The sequence below is a fragment of the Pelobates fuscus genome, chromosome 13 (assembly GCF_036172605.1).
Source record: "Pelobates fuscus isolate aPelFus1 chromosome 13, aPelFus1.pri, whole genome shotgun sequence".
Lineage (NCBI taxonomy): Eukaryota > Metazoa > Chordata > Amphibia > Anura > Pelobatidae > Pelobates > Pelobates fuscus.
In genome coordinates, this window is record NC_086329.1 from 14590851 (window position 1) to 14604368 (window position 13518).

Below are 13518 nucleotides of genomic sequence, written 5' to 3' on the forward strand. Positions count from 1 at the left end.
TTTTGGTGTGTTAATGCTTGGCCCTATCCCGGCCTCTGTATTTGCACGTAGATGAAGCCTGGACATGCTGCGTATTGATTATATTAAAGTTTCTGCACACCAATGTATTTTAAGTTTGTCAATAGCTTTATCTACGTACAGTTCACATCATACACGCCGCTGCTTCTAGATTCTGTGTATTTTCCAGAGTGAAAATGTCCTACTTTTTACCTGTATTATGTGTTCTTATTGGATTTTCGGATTAGTCGGTGCGAATTTAGTTCACACGAGTCTGCTTTTGAACAGGTTTTATTTAAGAGTCAAGAATTTAATAGAAAAACTACAATCCTCAGAGCTGCTGGGTCACTTCAGACGAAAGTCAATAAAAGGAGTACAGTGGGGTTGTGAAAAAGTAACCATTTATTAGATGGTGCTGAGAATATTTAAAGTACTATATAAAAACCCCATATAGAAAATAAAAAAAATAATTCATGTTTGTGTTAAGCTCTCGTTTTTGTCTTCCATTTTCCTACAGGTTGATATTGATTTTTGTGATCCTAACCCATGTCAGAACAAGGCCCAATGTTATAATATTGGGGGCGATTACTACTGCGCATGCGCTGATGACTACGATGGGAAGAACTGCTCACATCTTAAGGATCATTGTAAAGACAGCTCTTGCAAAGGTAAAATACTTAATTAGGTGTAAGTTTTATGGTTTATATCTGTTGGATTTTATTTTAATATGACGCCTTGTCCAGTGTCTAAGAATTCATAGCTTTAATCTACACACTGGGAAAAACTATGCCCTGCATTACTGTGCAGACACTCTCTTACGTGTGCTTGTAGTTGGTTGCTATTTCAGGTTGATGTGGAGCCCGTAGTCCTGAGTTTTGTCAGTGAACTCTTTATGCAGCTGATCGTGAGCGTCTCAGTGTCACTAATGTGTCCTCTTTTATTTTTAGTTATAGACAGCTGTACAATAGCGATTTCTTCTAATGCCACCCAGGAAGGTATCCGTTACATCTCCTCTAATGTTTGCGGGCCTCACGGACGGTGCATTAGTTTACCAGGGGGGAATTTCACCTGTTCTTGCGACAGAGGTTTCACTGGCGCATATTGCCATGAGAGTAAGTAAAGATCTTTTAAAATGCTTGTATTACGCACCCCCAACAAAAAAAAATTGGGAACAGTTTCTGCCTTACAAATGGCTGCATATTGTCTCCTTTTGGGTAAAAACTAATTTAAAAAAAAAAAAAATCAAAAATTTTTGTCTTCTCTCCTAGACATAAATGACTGTCTCGGTAATCCTTGTAAAAATGGCGGGACGTGTACCGACGAAATTGATTCTTTCAAGTGCTTTTGTCCAAATGGTTTTGGAGGAGAACTCTGTGACATAAGTAGGTTGGATCACAAATCCTATTTTTAAAGTTCCATGGAGGAGGGCTGGTGGAGATTAACAAAGCAGATATTTGACATTCTACCTAGATTTTGTTTCTTTGTTAATATACTTAATATTTTCTCTAGATTACAATGACTGTAATCCTAACCCATGTCAGAATGATGGAAGGTGCATCGATCTAGTAAATGATTTCGTCTGCGAATGTCGAAATGGGTGGAAAGGCAAAACTTGTCATTCACGTAAGCAGATCATGTTGTGTTTGTTTCCCACGGTAGAATTAAAATACTATATTGATTGCATCTGTTAGGAATCCTAATGGTTCTTATATTCTGAACAGGTGAATACCAGTGTGATTCGAACACCTGCAGTAATGGAGGAACGTGTCAAGATGCCGGGGACACGTTCCAATGTCTTTGTCCATCTGGGTGGGAAGGTGCCACGTGTAATCTTGGTGAGTCCATGTTTTCATTCTAACCGCTTGCTGTTCTACAGCAGAATAATTACTATTCTTAACATAGTACTCTGCCACTGCCACTTGCTGAAATTACGAATAGACTTTTTTAAATCCACATTTAAACTAATCGATCGCCCATGATTTACCTGTGGGGTCTTATTCACGGAATGAGACTTCACAGGTAAATCCCTGATGATCGACCTGTTTTGGATAAAAGGAATTTATTTGGACGAACCATCTGAAACTAGTTTTTGCACAAGTCTCGTGGCTATTTTGCCTAGCGTGCTCAGTGCAATGCCATCAATTTAACATAAAACATGTTTAAGGAATAGTTTGAAATAAATTGGAAGTCTTCTCAGCAAACTGGGACCATCCCCACCTCAACTGCATTGATAATACTGAATTAACACTTCAACATGATGATGAGTGTCCATTCCATCCAACCTGGAATCACATTGACTGAGAGTGTTTGGCTAACTTGACCTCAATACTCCAGCGCCGTTTAGGCTGGATTAAATTGAGAATGTGTAATTATCAATGTCCATGTGACTTAGATCGATGGGGCAAGCCATGGGTGTAGAGAAGAGCCCCTAGTTTTAAATGCAATCCAGGTTATTCACAGGAATTCTGAGTGATTCTTCAAATTTAAGGGAAAAATAGTCGAACTGGAATAACTTTAAGTCAACTTTCAAGTTTGACTAATCTGGCCTTAAATTTGAAATTCACTTTGTATTCACTTCGAATAATCACTTGGGTAAAAAACCCTGAATCCGTCTGTCCTACCCCATCCCCCTTCTGGCTGCCTTATGTGTTTTCAGGTGTTTGGGTAGTTGTACTATTAGCATGACAAATAAAATATTTTCTCCCTCTGTGGTTCTTGCCAAACCTTGGCAGCACAAAATGTTTTTGTTTATTTTGAGCCAAATTATAGTATTTTTCATAGAAAATATTACCTGACTTTAAATCTCATTTCTAACCTTACTTAAAATCCATTTTGATTTCTTGTGAACAGCAAAAAACAGCAGCTGTCTTCCCAACCCCTGTGCGAACGGCGGGACTTGTGTAGGCACTGCGGATTCCTTTTCCTGCATGTGTAAAGAAGGTTGGGAGGGCCGGACCTGCACACAGAGTAAGCCTTCACTCATTTTATTTCTATATATATTTTTTTTATTCCTTTAGGATATTGGGTGTGGCCCATAGCATGTTCTATCCTTTAATTTATTTGCCAACATATTTGACTCATTAGGGATGGGAGGTAGCTGAAGGGCACAGAAAAGCCTGTGTTTAATGAATTTAAATTACATTTATAGATGTTTGTGTGTGCCTAAGGCTTTGCTGCACAAACAGGAGCTTCTTCTTTGTATTCTTTCTTTAACTGTTCCTGTGCTGGCGGTGCGCGCCATGTGTACAATTAAAAATCACGCATGAATGTGAATGTCTAAACACACTGATAGAGAGATATATCTATTTATATTTCTTCCAAATAGACAATCTGTTATAATCTCCCACATAATCAGGGCTCCAAATGTAATAGTTCTAAACTACTAGCCAGGCCTAAAAGTTACTAGCCACAGCGTACCTGGAGGTTCCATGGCACACATTAGGGGTGATTTCTTCTTCCCAGGGTCTAATGTTCATTCACCAGTGGTTAGTGAGTGAGTGGAAATTGCAGACCCTGCAATATTACCATCTTTGTTTCTGGTTCCCCTTTGAATGCATTTTAGTCATTTTTGGGGATTCCATGTGCACAGATTGTCCCCTTTGTGAACAATGAAATCTCTAAATCTAGTAGTTTCAAGACATTGAATCTGTTCCCATAACACTGCACCATTATTGTAACGCATATCTTTTCCCATGGGTTCAAGTAATGTTCATGCTGTTAGCTTTGTGACTCATTCCAGAATTATAAACTTAATTCTGTGACCAATTCTGCACTTATAATTACTCCTCCTGATAAAGCTGCCTCTAGCGCTGCCCCAGGAAAAGACGTGTGGGACCATGTCTCTGATCGTTGCTCAGTTCTGTTTTGAGCGAGTGTGATAGAATGTCCTGTCATCGCATCATTTAACTTCATGGTTTAGTCTTTTTTAGGGTTATAATACAGTAAAAGCAGGCGTGTTTGGGTATATGATAACCTGAGATGGTTAAAGATACCAGCCATTGGCCCCTGAAATACACTGGACCTTGCTAAAGCTTATCAAATCTTACATTTTTAATTTGCCATAAAATAGTGAAATATACGAAATTAGGAACCGTATAAACTAATAATTGTAAAAATAAGTGTTTCTATAGACTTTATTGGGTGGAAGGATTTAATACTATTTAACGTTTTGCATGAAGTATTGATATTCTCATACACTAATTCTTTTTTTCGCTTATTTTATAGATACAAATGACTGCAATCCTTATCCTTGGTAAGTGTTTTAAAAACAATCTTGGGGAAACGGTTATGGTTATGGGGCTTAGAGTATTTGTATAAATGTGTATTACATGTTTAGTGATCTACAGTGTCTCGGTGTGTAAAACTGGACTTGTGTGTGGGTATTGCCAAAATAGTCTGTAGAGTCCAGCAAGAACGTTAATGTCTCCCTCTCCTGCTCCAGCTATATTTAAACTCTATGATCTTTGTGTTTTAACAGCTACAATGGTGGCATTTGTGTCGATGGAGTGAATTGGTTTCGCTGTGAATGTGCACCGGGATTTGCTGGGCCTGACTGCAGAATTAGTGAGTACTTATCAAAATTTCTTGTGGGAGGATGGATTTTGTTTGTGGCGTTACCTGTTCTAAGGTCCTTCATACAGCCCACAACGGAACGATCTCTCTTAATGAAATCGCTAAACCACAGATTAACGCACATGGGCTAAGGGATAGATAACATGACGCTCAGGCCTGTAGTCCATAATGAGAGATTTTAAGAATTGTGAAAAAAATATATATTAATTGCAAAGAGGTGAGGATCAGTGGCACTTAATCATGTACATCTCCTAACAATAGGAAGGGACACTGATTTATTTCTCCCAGAACAGACAAAATTCTTTATAGCATGGATTCAACGTGTCTGAGACTGAGACGCGCTTCTCCAAGGATTTGAATCTTTTTTTTTTTGCACGATTCTCTGTAAACTCTAGAGATTGTGTAAGGAAATCCCAAGAGTTCAGCAATTTGTGATACCCAGACCCGGGGCTGGCACTAACCATCCTTTCACGGCCAAATTTTTCGTTCACATTTTTTCCCCATTCTGATGTTTGCTTTGAACAACTGAAATTTTTTCACTATGTTTGATGTCTTTTTGTAATTAAAGACTCATGACCGGCTGCTTATTTGCATTAATGAGGAGATGTACCTAATAATTGATCCCAGAGGATACAGCTAGTCCTATTTTGCAATGCATATGTTTATTATTAATTTTTTTTTCTTCTCATTTTCTTTTTTGGGGGCAATTTCTACAGGGGCACTTTAAAAAAAAAAAAAAAGTATTATGATTAGAACACTCCAGATTGAAAACTCACCCACATCACTTCGCACACTTCTCAGACACTTGGTCCCTCCATTTTTTTACTCAATGTAATTTTTCACCCTTTAGCTATAATAGCCGTAAATCCATGTAAGCAGTATCTGTCTACCTGGCCATATTGGGGTTATGTAAAAAGCGCTATCATGGGACAATATGCCATAAAAACTAATGTGATGCTTTTGCTGACTGTTCCACATTTAGAATGTTGCAATAGAATCAATCTTTATATGTGACATCATGGCTTCTGAAACTTGCCCTGACCTTCCATTAATAAAAACTGCGTTCAGTGTTTGCACGCCACAATTTGATCACTATTTCCCATTACTAGCTGTGTAATCGTTCTCACCATACTGGTCTTCCAACTTGTGAAATAACCTTCATATTACAATACATGTCTCACTGAAGACGTCTTCTTTCATTCAGACACACGTTAAGACCCATTTTTAATAAGTTAACTAGTCTTCGACATCTGAGCAGATCTAATACTCTCTGAATATATTAATGTGTGTAAGGTCTACAATAAGACAGTAGGTTTTGAAAGCCATGTCTGTAAGCGTAACATCCTCATCTAGAATGAATCCAATGGATCTTGTAATCCTGGATTAGAATACGGTAACTCTGAACTGCATTTATGTATAGCCAGTGCTCACCCCGATAACTGTTTATTATCTTAAACTCTGTACGTATGCGTTTGTGAGATGTGTATTTTATTTTAAATTTATGAGGGCACAGCAGACGCATTGTAATAGTTTAAAAGTTTTTAAACGGCTGTTTAGAAACAACACATCTGTCCATGTGTTTGAAGTCGAGAAACTGCTGCCAGGTTTAAATGCTGAGAATAAAGCAAAGGAGATTAAAGTCTAAATTTAATTTTATTTGTTTTTGTTTAGACATCGATGAATGTCAGTCTTCCCCTTGTGCATATGGTGCAACATGTATTGATGAAATCAATGGCTATAGGTGTACGTGTCCTTCAGGAAGAGCTGGTCCAAGGTGTCAGGAAGGTAATTTGTCTAGATCAACAGAACTTTGTATGTGGGGAGTATTCATACATTGCAATTCTTGGTCAAAGTTCATGAAGTGGTGCAACCAGTGTGTTCCTGCTGACTGCTCTCTATTCCTTTAGGTATAAGGAGTAGACAATATGCAACTCACTGGTTGTTAAATCACACCTCTCTTTAGATTAGCAGATGGAGAATGCTTTGTTACTTCTGTAGATCTGAATCCGTTGCCCTTACATTGTCCCCTCTGCTTTCAGTGATTGGCTTTGGAAGGTCCTGCTGGCTGAAAGGAATGCTGTTTCCACATGGAAGCAAATGGGATGAAGAGTGTAATAGCTGTAATTGTTTGGATGGTTTTGCAGATTGCACCAAGGTATGGTATATTACGTGTATTTATGTGCTCCATTCAAAAAGGCTTTTTTAAAACTAAGAATACGGTTTGTGTGAGCTAGACATGGTGAAGGTTTCCATCAGCACAGAACATTAAACAAAGCCAGCCTTGGATTTTAATTCCTGGTTCATCATTGCAGGGTCCCCTTACTAAATGAAATGATGGCTAGCCTTGGGTCCCCTTACTAAATGAAATGATGGCTAGCCTTGGCTACTAAAGTTGTTGAGGACTGTGTGTTTCAGCAATGTCCACATGTGAAATATCACTGGAGAAGTAGTCAAGCTGACATTGCATCATTGTAAATCCTAGCCCACGTCTATTGTAAATTTTTTATATCCTATGAAAGATGGGGTAAGGCCAGGTGCCTCTTTATTATGTCAACACATCGCCCGTTATTACATTTCTCATAACTCCACAAACCTGGCTACCTAAATAAACTATGGAAATGTGCAACTAGAGTCCATTCTGTACAGCCTGTGGTTATGGTGCATTGAATGCTAGGGCAACGCGTCTGTGAATGGTTTGACTACATACCCTGGAAAGAAGTCAGGGCCCTCCTTGCACCTTAACTACTACATTGGCTGCAGTGGTTATGGTGCTTCTAATGGTCCTTAGTTTACAGGTCTCTAATTTACATATTGTAGCTTAAGGCAGCACAAACGTGAACTCCATTAGTGCTTAGCCAGGCTCTAGCAGTATTTTTCCAACCTTTGTCTATTTTTTCCCCTTGCTCTTTATGGTATGTTGTGTGTTGCTCACTCAATGAGAAAACATGCAGTAACAAACTTCAACCGGCGCGCTGTTTGTTTTCCACATTTAAATAAATGATTTGCATGTTTAACAATTAAACCTTCTAATTCCTTTCAGACTTGGTGTGGCCAGAAGCCATGTTTGCTCGGAAACGGCCATGACGGTCAGTGTGCTCACGGTCAAGAATGTGAACCAACTCTATCAGGAGTTAAATGCTTTCAGCCGCCGTGCAGTGAGTGGGGAGAGTGCAGTACGCCTGACAAACCTCCACCTGCGCTCTCATGCCTGCCAAACTCTGGGTACCTGGACAACAACTGCGCTCGCTTAACCTTAATCTTCAATAATGACAAGGTTCCCCAGGTAAGACTTCACTGGATTCTGTTTACATTCTGCTCTTTGGAAGAGATGGTAACTTTACTTCGCTCCCTTGTTCTGTGTTCCATTTTTCAGATGTTTGTATAACCAACTGAAAAGTGTTTCTTCAAGGAAATAGCTTGGGGGAAGTAAAGTGAACCTTTTTTTTTTTTTAAAGGATCACTATAGGGTCAGGAACACAAACATGTATTCCTGACCCTATAGTGTTAAAACCACCATCTAGCCCCCCTGGGCCCCTCATACCTCCAAAAATATAGCAATTTTACTGTATTGAAGCCTGAAGCTGTAGATCTGCATGCTGTTTGCCTCAGAAAACAAAAAGCAGTCTGCTGACATCAGAAGTGGTAGCCTGATCCAATCACAGTGCTTCCCCATAGGATTGGCTGAGACTGACGAGGAGGCAGATCAGGGGAAGAGCCAGCCTGATTCAAACACAGCCCTGGCCAATCAGCATCTCCTCATAGAGATGAATTGAATCAATGAATCTCTATGAGGAAAGTTCAGTGTCTGCATGCAGAGGGAGGAGATACTGAATGTTTGGATGCATTTTAGGCAGCCATGACCCAGGAAGGATCTCTAACAGCCATCTGAGGAGTGGCCAGTGAAGTTATCACTAGGCTGTAATGTAAACACTGCATTTTCTCTGAAAAGACCGTGTTTACAGCAAAAAGCCTGAAGGTAATGATTCTACTCACCAGAACAAATTCAATAAGCTGTAGTTGTTCTGGTGACTATAGTGTCCCTTTAATACTAATTTTAAGTGCCCCTTTTTGTTGTTAAAATGGGTAGGGGTTTACCTGAAACTTTTCTGTCTTTTACTGTTATAGGTGCACATAATACAAAGCAGTGGATAAAATAAATATATATATATTCCTGTTGAATTCTAATATCCTGGTGTTTTTGTGGATCCTTTCACTTCCCATCTCAGTGCAGTAAAATAGATTTGTTAGATAACCAGACTGAGAAGCTTGGAGCTTTATACACGCATTGTATGTTACATTAAATTATGGATTTCCTTGATAGATCTGCCTTGAGATTTTGTCACGCTATGGCGTGCCCATTAATAAGGGGCAAACCGGTATCACGTAGTCTAGCAATGTCTCAAACTAAGAGTGATTACAGAAAAGGAATAGTTTGGACGTTCTGTTATATGATCCGTTTTAATGAACACCCCTTGGCATCATTCCACTTTTTTGCTGACTTGCATTTTCCATTTTTCAGGGAACTACAGTTGAAAATATCTGCTCAGAAATTCGATATTTGCCATCAGTCAAGACCATATCCAGAGAGAGACAGCTTGTAGTTTTGTGTGACACTTCTTACTCAGCAGAAAAAGCAATTGATGTTGCTATAGTAAGTGGCTTTTTTTTTCTTCTTGGTGTACTTTAAATTAACTAGCAAACATTAAGTGGATATCATTTGTAAAGGTCCCTCTGAAGTTAGTTTGCAGACATTTCTGGAAAGAGGAAAATGACAGAAACAGCTCATCCATGAAAATACAATGGTTTGTAAAGCAAGCTCGGTGAATAGGAACACTGAGTATCTGCGGTGAAATGCCAGCAGTTCTACATCCTGCCCCAAATGTTTTAGACAGATCGGTTGATTTTCTAACAAATCTATATTTTTAGTTTCCGTGAGGGACCGTCTCTAAATGTGAAACTTAGCATGGGTCGAGCAGAACCAAATCCTAACTCCCTTTCGCAAATTAATGTATCCTCTGCCGTTCAGACTAGTAACTGACAAACAGACTCCAGGGAACATACTGCAAACTAAATTCACATGTTCGTACAAGTGTCATATCCTTCTGCTGAAGCCTTTAGTCTACTGAATATTACCGTAGGCAAGCAATACATGAAATAACACTGATACATCCTAATTATTTTTTTTAGGCATTTATCTCCCAAACGGATAATCAAGATCATAGTCTTATTCAAAATGCTGCCAACACCATTGTAAATGCCATTAGTAAACGACAGAACAGCACGCTCATGTTGGCCATCAGAGAGATGAAGGTTGAAACTCTTGTTGTAGGAAGCTCCAATTCAGGTATTTGGTTTTTTTTATTTAATATACATTTTTATTATTGCTGTCTGTGTAATATATGTTGACCTGCATTTGTTCTATCTTTCTATATCCATGTCTTTAAACGGTCACTAGCCACTAAGTGTGTGTTACAGGCAGCACACTGGAATAGTTCAGTTTGGTGCCCATATATAACCCCTGCATAAATAGTATTGTGTATCTTCCTGTGTTTTATCTGGAGAAAGTTTGCTTTTTAAGAGCTGGGCTTTAAAGTCTGAATCGCTGCATTGCTTTCTTGAATTGCTCACAGAACCCACACAATAGGACATGCAATAATATTGTGTTAACAGAGGAGACTTGTAGGTCACTCTACATAAATGCCTTGCCCCATCTCATGTCAAGTGGAAGAAGTGTTCTCCAGATGTAAGTGATACTTAGTTCTTTTATGCAGGGTTTAAATGGAACCAAACCGTTAACTATTCCAGTGCACTGCTTGCAAAACTCATGTCACACTCAGCCCATCGTGCTTTTCACATGACACCAGTCATACCTTCTAATACAAGGCCAGGATTAAACACTGATCACTCCACTCCGAGCAATCTCTGTACGCATACACATAATAAAAGGAACCAACTACATCCACCCCTGTAGTACTGAGAGGCTTCTCATTTAAAATGCCAGTCTTCCTGCAGGAGACACGGTATAAGAAAACTAGGTTCTCTGCATTTGGAACCACACGTTCCCACTACCATGATTTACCAGCACCAAACACGCTGCGCTTTCAATTCTTTTCAACAATTTGTGTGGTCACTGAAAAATGTGATTTCTCCTGAAGGATGCAGGTTATGTGTATACAAAATAATGAAATGCAATAGTGTTCCTTTAACAGACTCTTATGGAAAACTGTGATCTATACCTTGTGCTGGCAAGCCGTTAATTAACCTAGTGTAGCTGCAGACTGGAGCACCTCCTCACTAGAAAACCTGAAGTTTAATTTTTTAGGAATTGAGGAGAGCTGTGCCATGCATTGCGTAATATTTAAAGGTGGGCAGCTACGCACATAGCCACTGGCTTCATTTTTAAGGCACACCCAGCTCAGTATATTTAAATAAATCTTTTAGTTCTTGCATGTGTATAGATAATGACTCTGCCATCTACAAAACAAAGAAAGGGTAAAGTCCATTTAATTCATTAAGCTTTCTGTTTCCAGGATGTACATTTGTGTATATATAATAATAATATTTTATTTCTTTATTTTACAGAATATCTTGTTCCAGTTCTCTGTGCAGTGTTTAGTATCGTGTGGATTACCTGTATCATCATCTGTGTTTGGTGGATGAGGAAAAGGAGAAAAGAGAGAGAAAGAAGAGCTCAAGAAGTAGAAGCCAATAACCAACGGGAGCCTTTAAATCCCATCAGGAACTTTGAAGTTCCAAACAATAACAGAGACATTCAGTATGAATGTAAAAGTTTTCTTTACAGTAAAAGAACTTCTAGTGAAGAGGAGGAGAAAGAGGATGAACTGGAGGGCGAGGTGCTGGAAGACAAATACACCTCCCAATCATGCTCAAAAACTTTCACAATGAAAGGGGATGTTGACTACTCAAAATGTTCCCCTGTAAAGAAACCACATCGGACAAGTCATGACAAAGTGGATAACAGATGTGTTAAAAATGTGAATACATCCCACTGAAGGAAGCGCACCCTAATCTCTGTGCAGAGAGAGGACATTGTGCCTGTGAGAATCGAGAGAGAGACAGAATTCATCTCTGATGCATTCGCCCTTCTGCCGGTGGAGGGTCCGATGGTGGTGGTTGCGTAGAGAAGCTAGCAAGACCCCCTTCCAGCAGCAGAATGGTTTAGGACTAAAAATCTGGAGTCTGTTAATGTCTTTATATTGTGTAAGAAATGTTATAATTTTCTATTTGTTTGCATAGTCTTTCTATAAATTATTTGTGAACGACAAACGTCTTTGATAGTTGCTATTTTTATAGTTTGCTTAGAAAAAAACTCTCTCTCTCCTTTTTTAAAAAAAAAAAAAGAAAAAGCCAAGAGGACATAATAGGTTGATCTGTATTTTCATTATATAATGTAAAGTTTAATGCATAAGACTGTACATTTGTTTACATAAATGTATTTTCATTTTTACAATCGGCTTATAATTTAAGTAGTGTGTCTAAAGTGTCCTGGTTGAGGAAAATATTTAATTTTTATTTCTCCCCTCCCCCCTGTGACAAACACTCCTCCTTTTTGCCCATTTGAACAAAAAATGTATTTGGCATCTCGGTAGATAATGTGCACGCAAATCGCCCTTCACTTGCATTTTCATTCATTCATTCGTGTATTTGCAAATTTGCCTTACAAATCTTAAAATGACGAAGTATAACCAGATCTCTGAACTGTGGCTTAAAATGTGGCCTTTTTATTGTTTGTGGGTTGTTGTTTTTTTTTTTTTTTTATGTTAGGACTGCAGTATTGATGTATGTGACAAGTGCCTTGAGATTAAACTTTTCTATAGCAACTGTCAAAGACTTACCCTTCTGCTTTAATATACAAGCAGAGCTTTAAGGGCCTCTTCAAAGTAAACATTGTTTATTTTCTAAGTGTGAACGTACATTTTGTAAATATGTAAATATTAAATGAATCGCTATGTATATTTGATTTATAAACGTACACCATTTGAAACTGTTTGTTCTTGATATGCCATTCCTTTTTAATTTATGTTGCAGAAAAGAGGTTTTAGGACTGAAAAAAATCTCAAACTATATATAGTTTTTTGTATTTTTTTTTTTTTTTTTAAAGTCTATTTGTTGATGTCCACATTTAGTAAGGGATGTTAATATAATCAATGTTAGTCTGTTCGTCAGTTGTACTTGCATTGTGACATTGAACAGTTATATGTAAATAGTATATAGAGATGTCTATCAGCTCCTTTTTGTTCTGGTTCATAAGAGCAAAAAGTAGTTACATTCACAGTGTGTGAAAAGCCGAACGTCATAGGGAGGCAAATCTTTTTTCCTTTTTTGTGAACATGTTAATTACATGTTGTGTTTTTTTTTTTTTTTTTTTTTTTATTTAATTTTTGCTTAAACTACAGGCCTAATGAAGGGAACAATATTTTCCTCTCCTTTTCTCTGTTTAGTGGCTTTTATTATTTCTTTTCTTTTATTTTTTGGACAACTAAGAAAATAAATTTCTGCAACTAAAGTATGAATTACCTCTCTGAAAATGGTTATTCATAATTATGGCTTGAGTATTTTTTTTATTATTATTTTTTTTTTTTTTTTTTTTAAAGGCTTTAATACTTTCAGTTGGCAAGCTATTTCTTTTCCCACATAGCATACGTGCGAGGGGGAAAAAAAAAACACAAAAAATTTAACACCCCATAGTATATCAGTGGGGAAATTAAATTAACAATACAAATGAAAGTATAACCTTCGGCCAATGAACATGAACATATGAATGCTTGAAATTATTTTATACATGAATGCAAGAATTGCTTGGCAGGATATTCTGTTTAGTGCATTTTGTTTGACATGTTCTTAATGTTTCAGAAAAAAAACTATTTATTAAAGCATTTTATAACAATGTTAACTCCCTCTCTCTTTATTTAACGCGTTCTGAAAGCT

The 13518-nt window shown here is 37.9% G+C and overlaps 1 protein-coding gene across 3 annotated transcripts in view; it reads left to right on the plus strand.

The window, feature by feature from the left end:
- JAG2 (jagged canonical Notch ligand 2) overlaps nt 1-11924 on the plus strand; it is a 76821-nt gene extending 64897 nt beyond the window's left edge. For all 3 annotated transcript variants that reach the window (XM_063440171.1, XM_063440173.1, XM_063440172.1), the window contains 14 exons: nt 515-665; nt 945-1109; nt 1266-1379; nt 1507-1620; nt 1719-1832; nt 2848-2964; nt 4222-4249; nt 4475-4560; nt 6241-6354; nt 6609-6724; nt 7610-7852; nt 9089-9220; nt 9757-9913; nt 11152-11924. In XM_063440171.1, coding sequence (XP_063296241.1) covers nt 515-665; nt 945-1109; nt 1266-1379; nt 1507-1620; nt 1719-1832; nt 2848-2964; nt 4222-4249; nt 4475-4560; nt 6241-6354; nt 6609-6724; nt 7610-7852; nt 9089-9220; nt 9757-9913; nt 11152-11582 — 2082 coding nt within the window. In that variant the 3' untranslated portion in view covers nt 11583-11924. The remainder of the gene's footprint in view (nt 1-514; nt 666-944; nt 1110-1265; nt 1380-1506; nt 1621-1718; nt 1833-2847; nt 2965-4221; nt 4250-4474; nt 4561-6240; nt 6355-6608; nt 6725-7609; nt 7853-9088; nt 9221-9756; nt 9914-11151) is intronic.
- Nucleotides 11925-13518: the final 1594 nt, after the last annotated feature.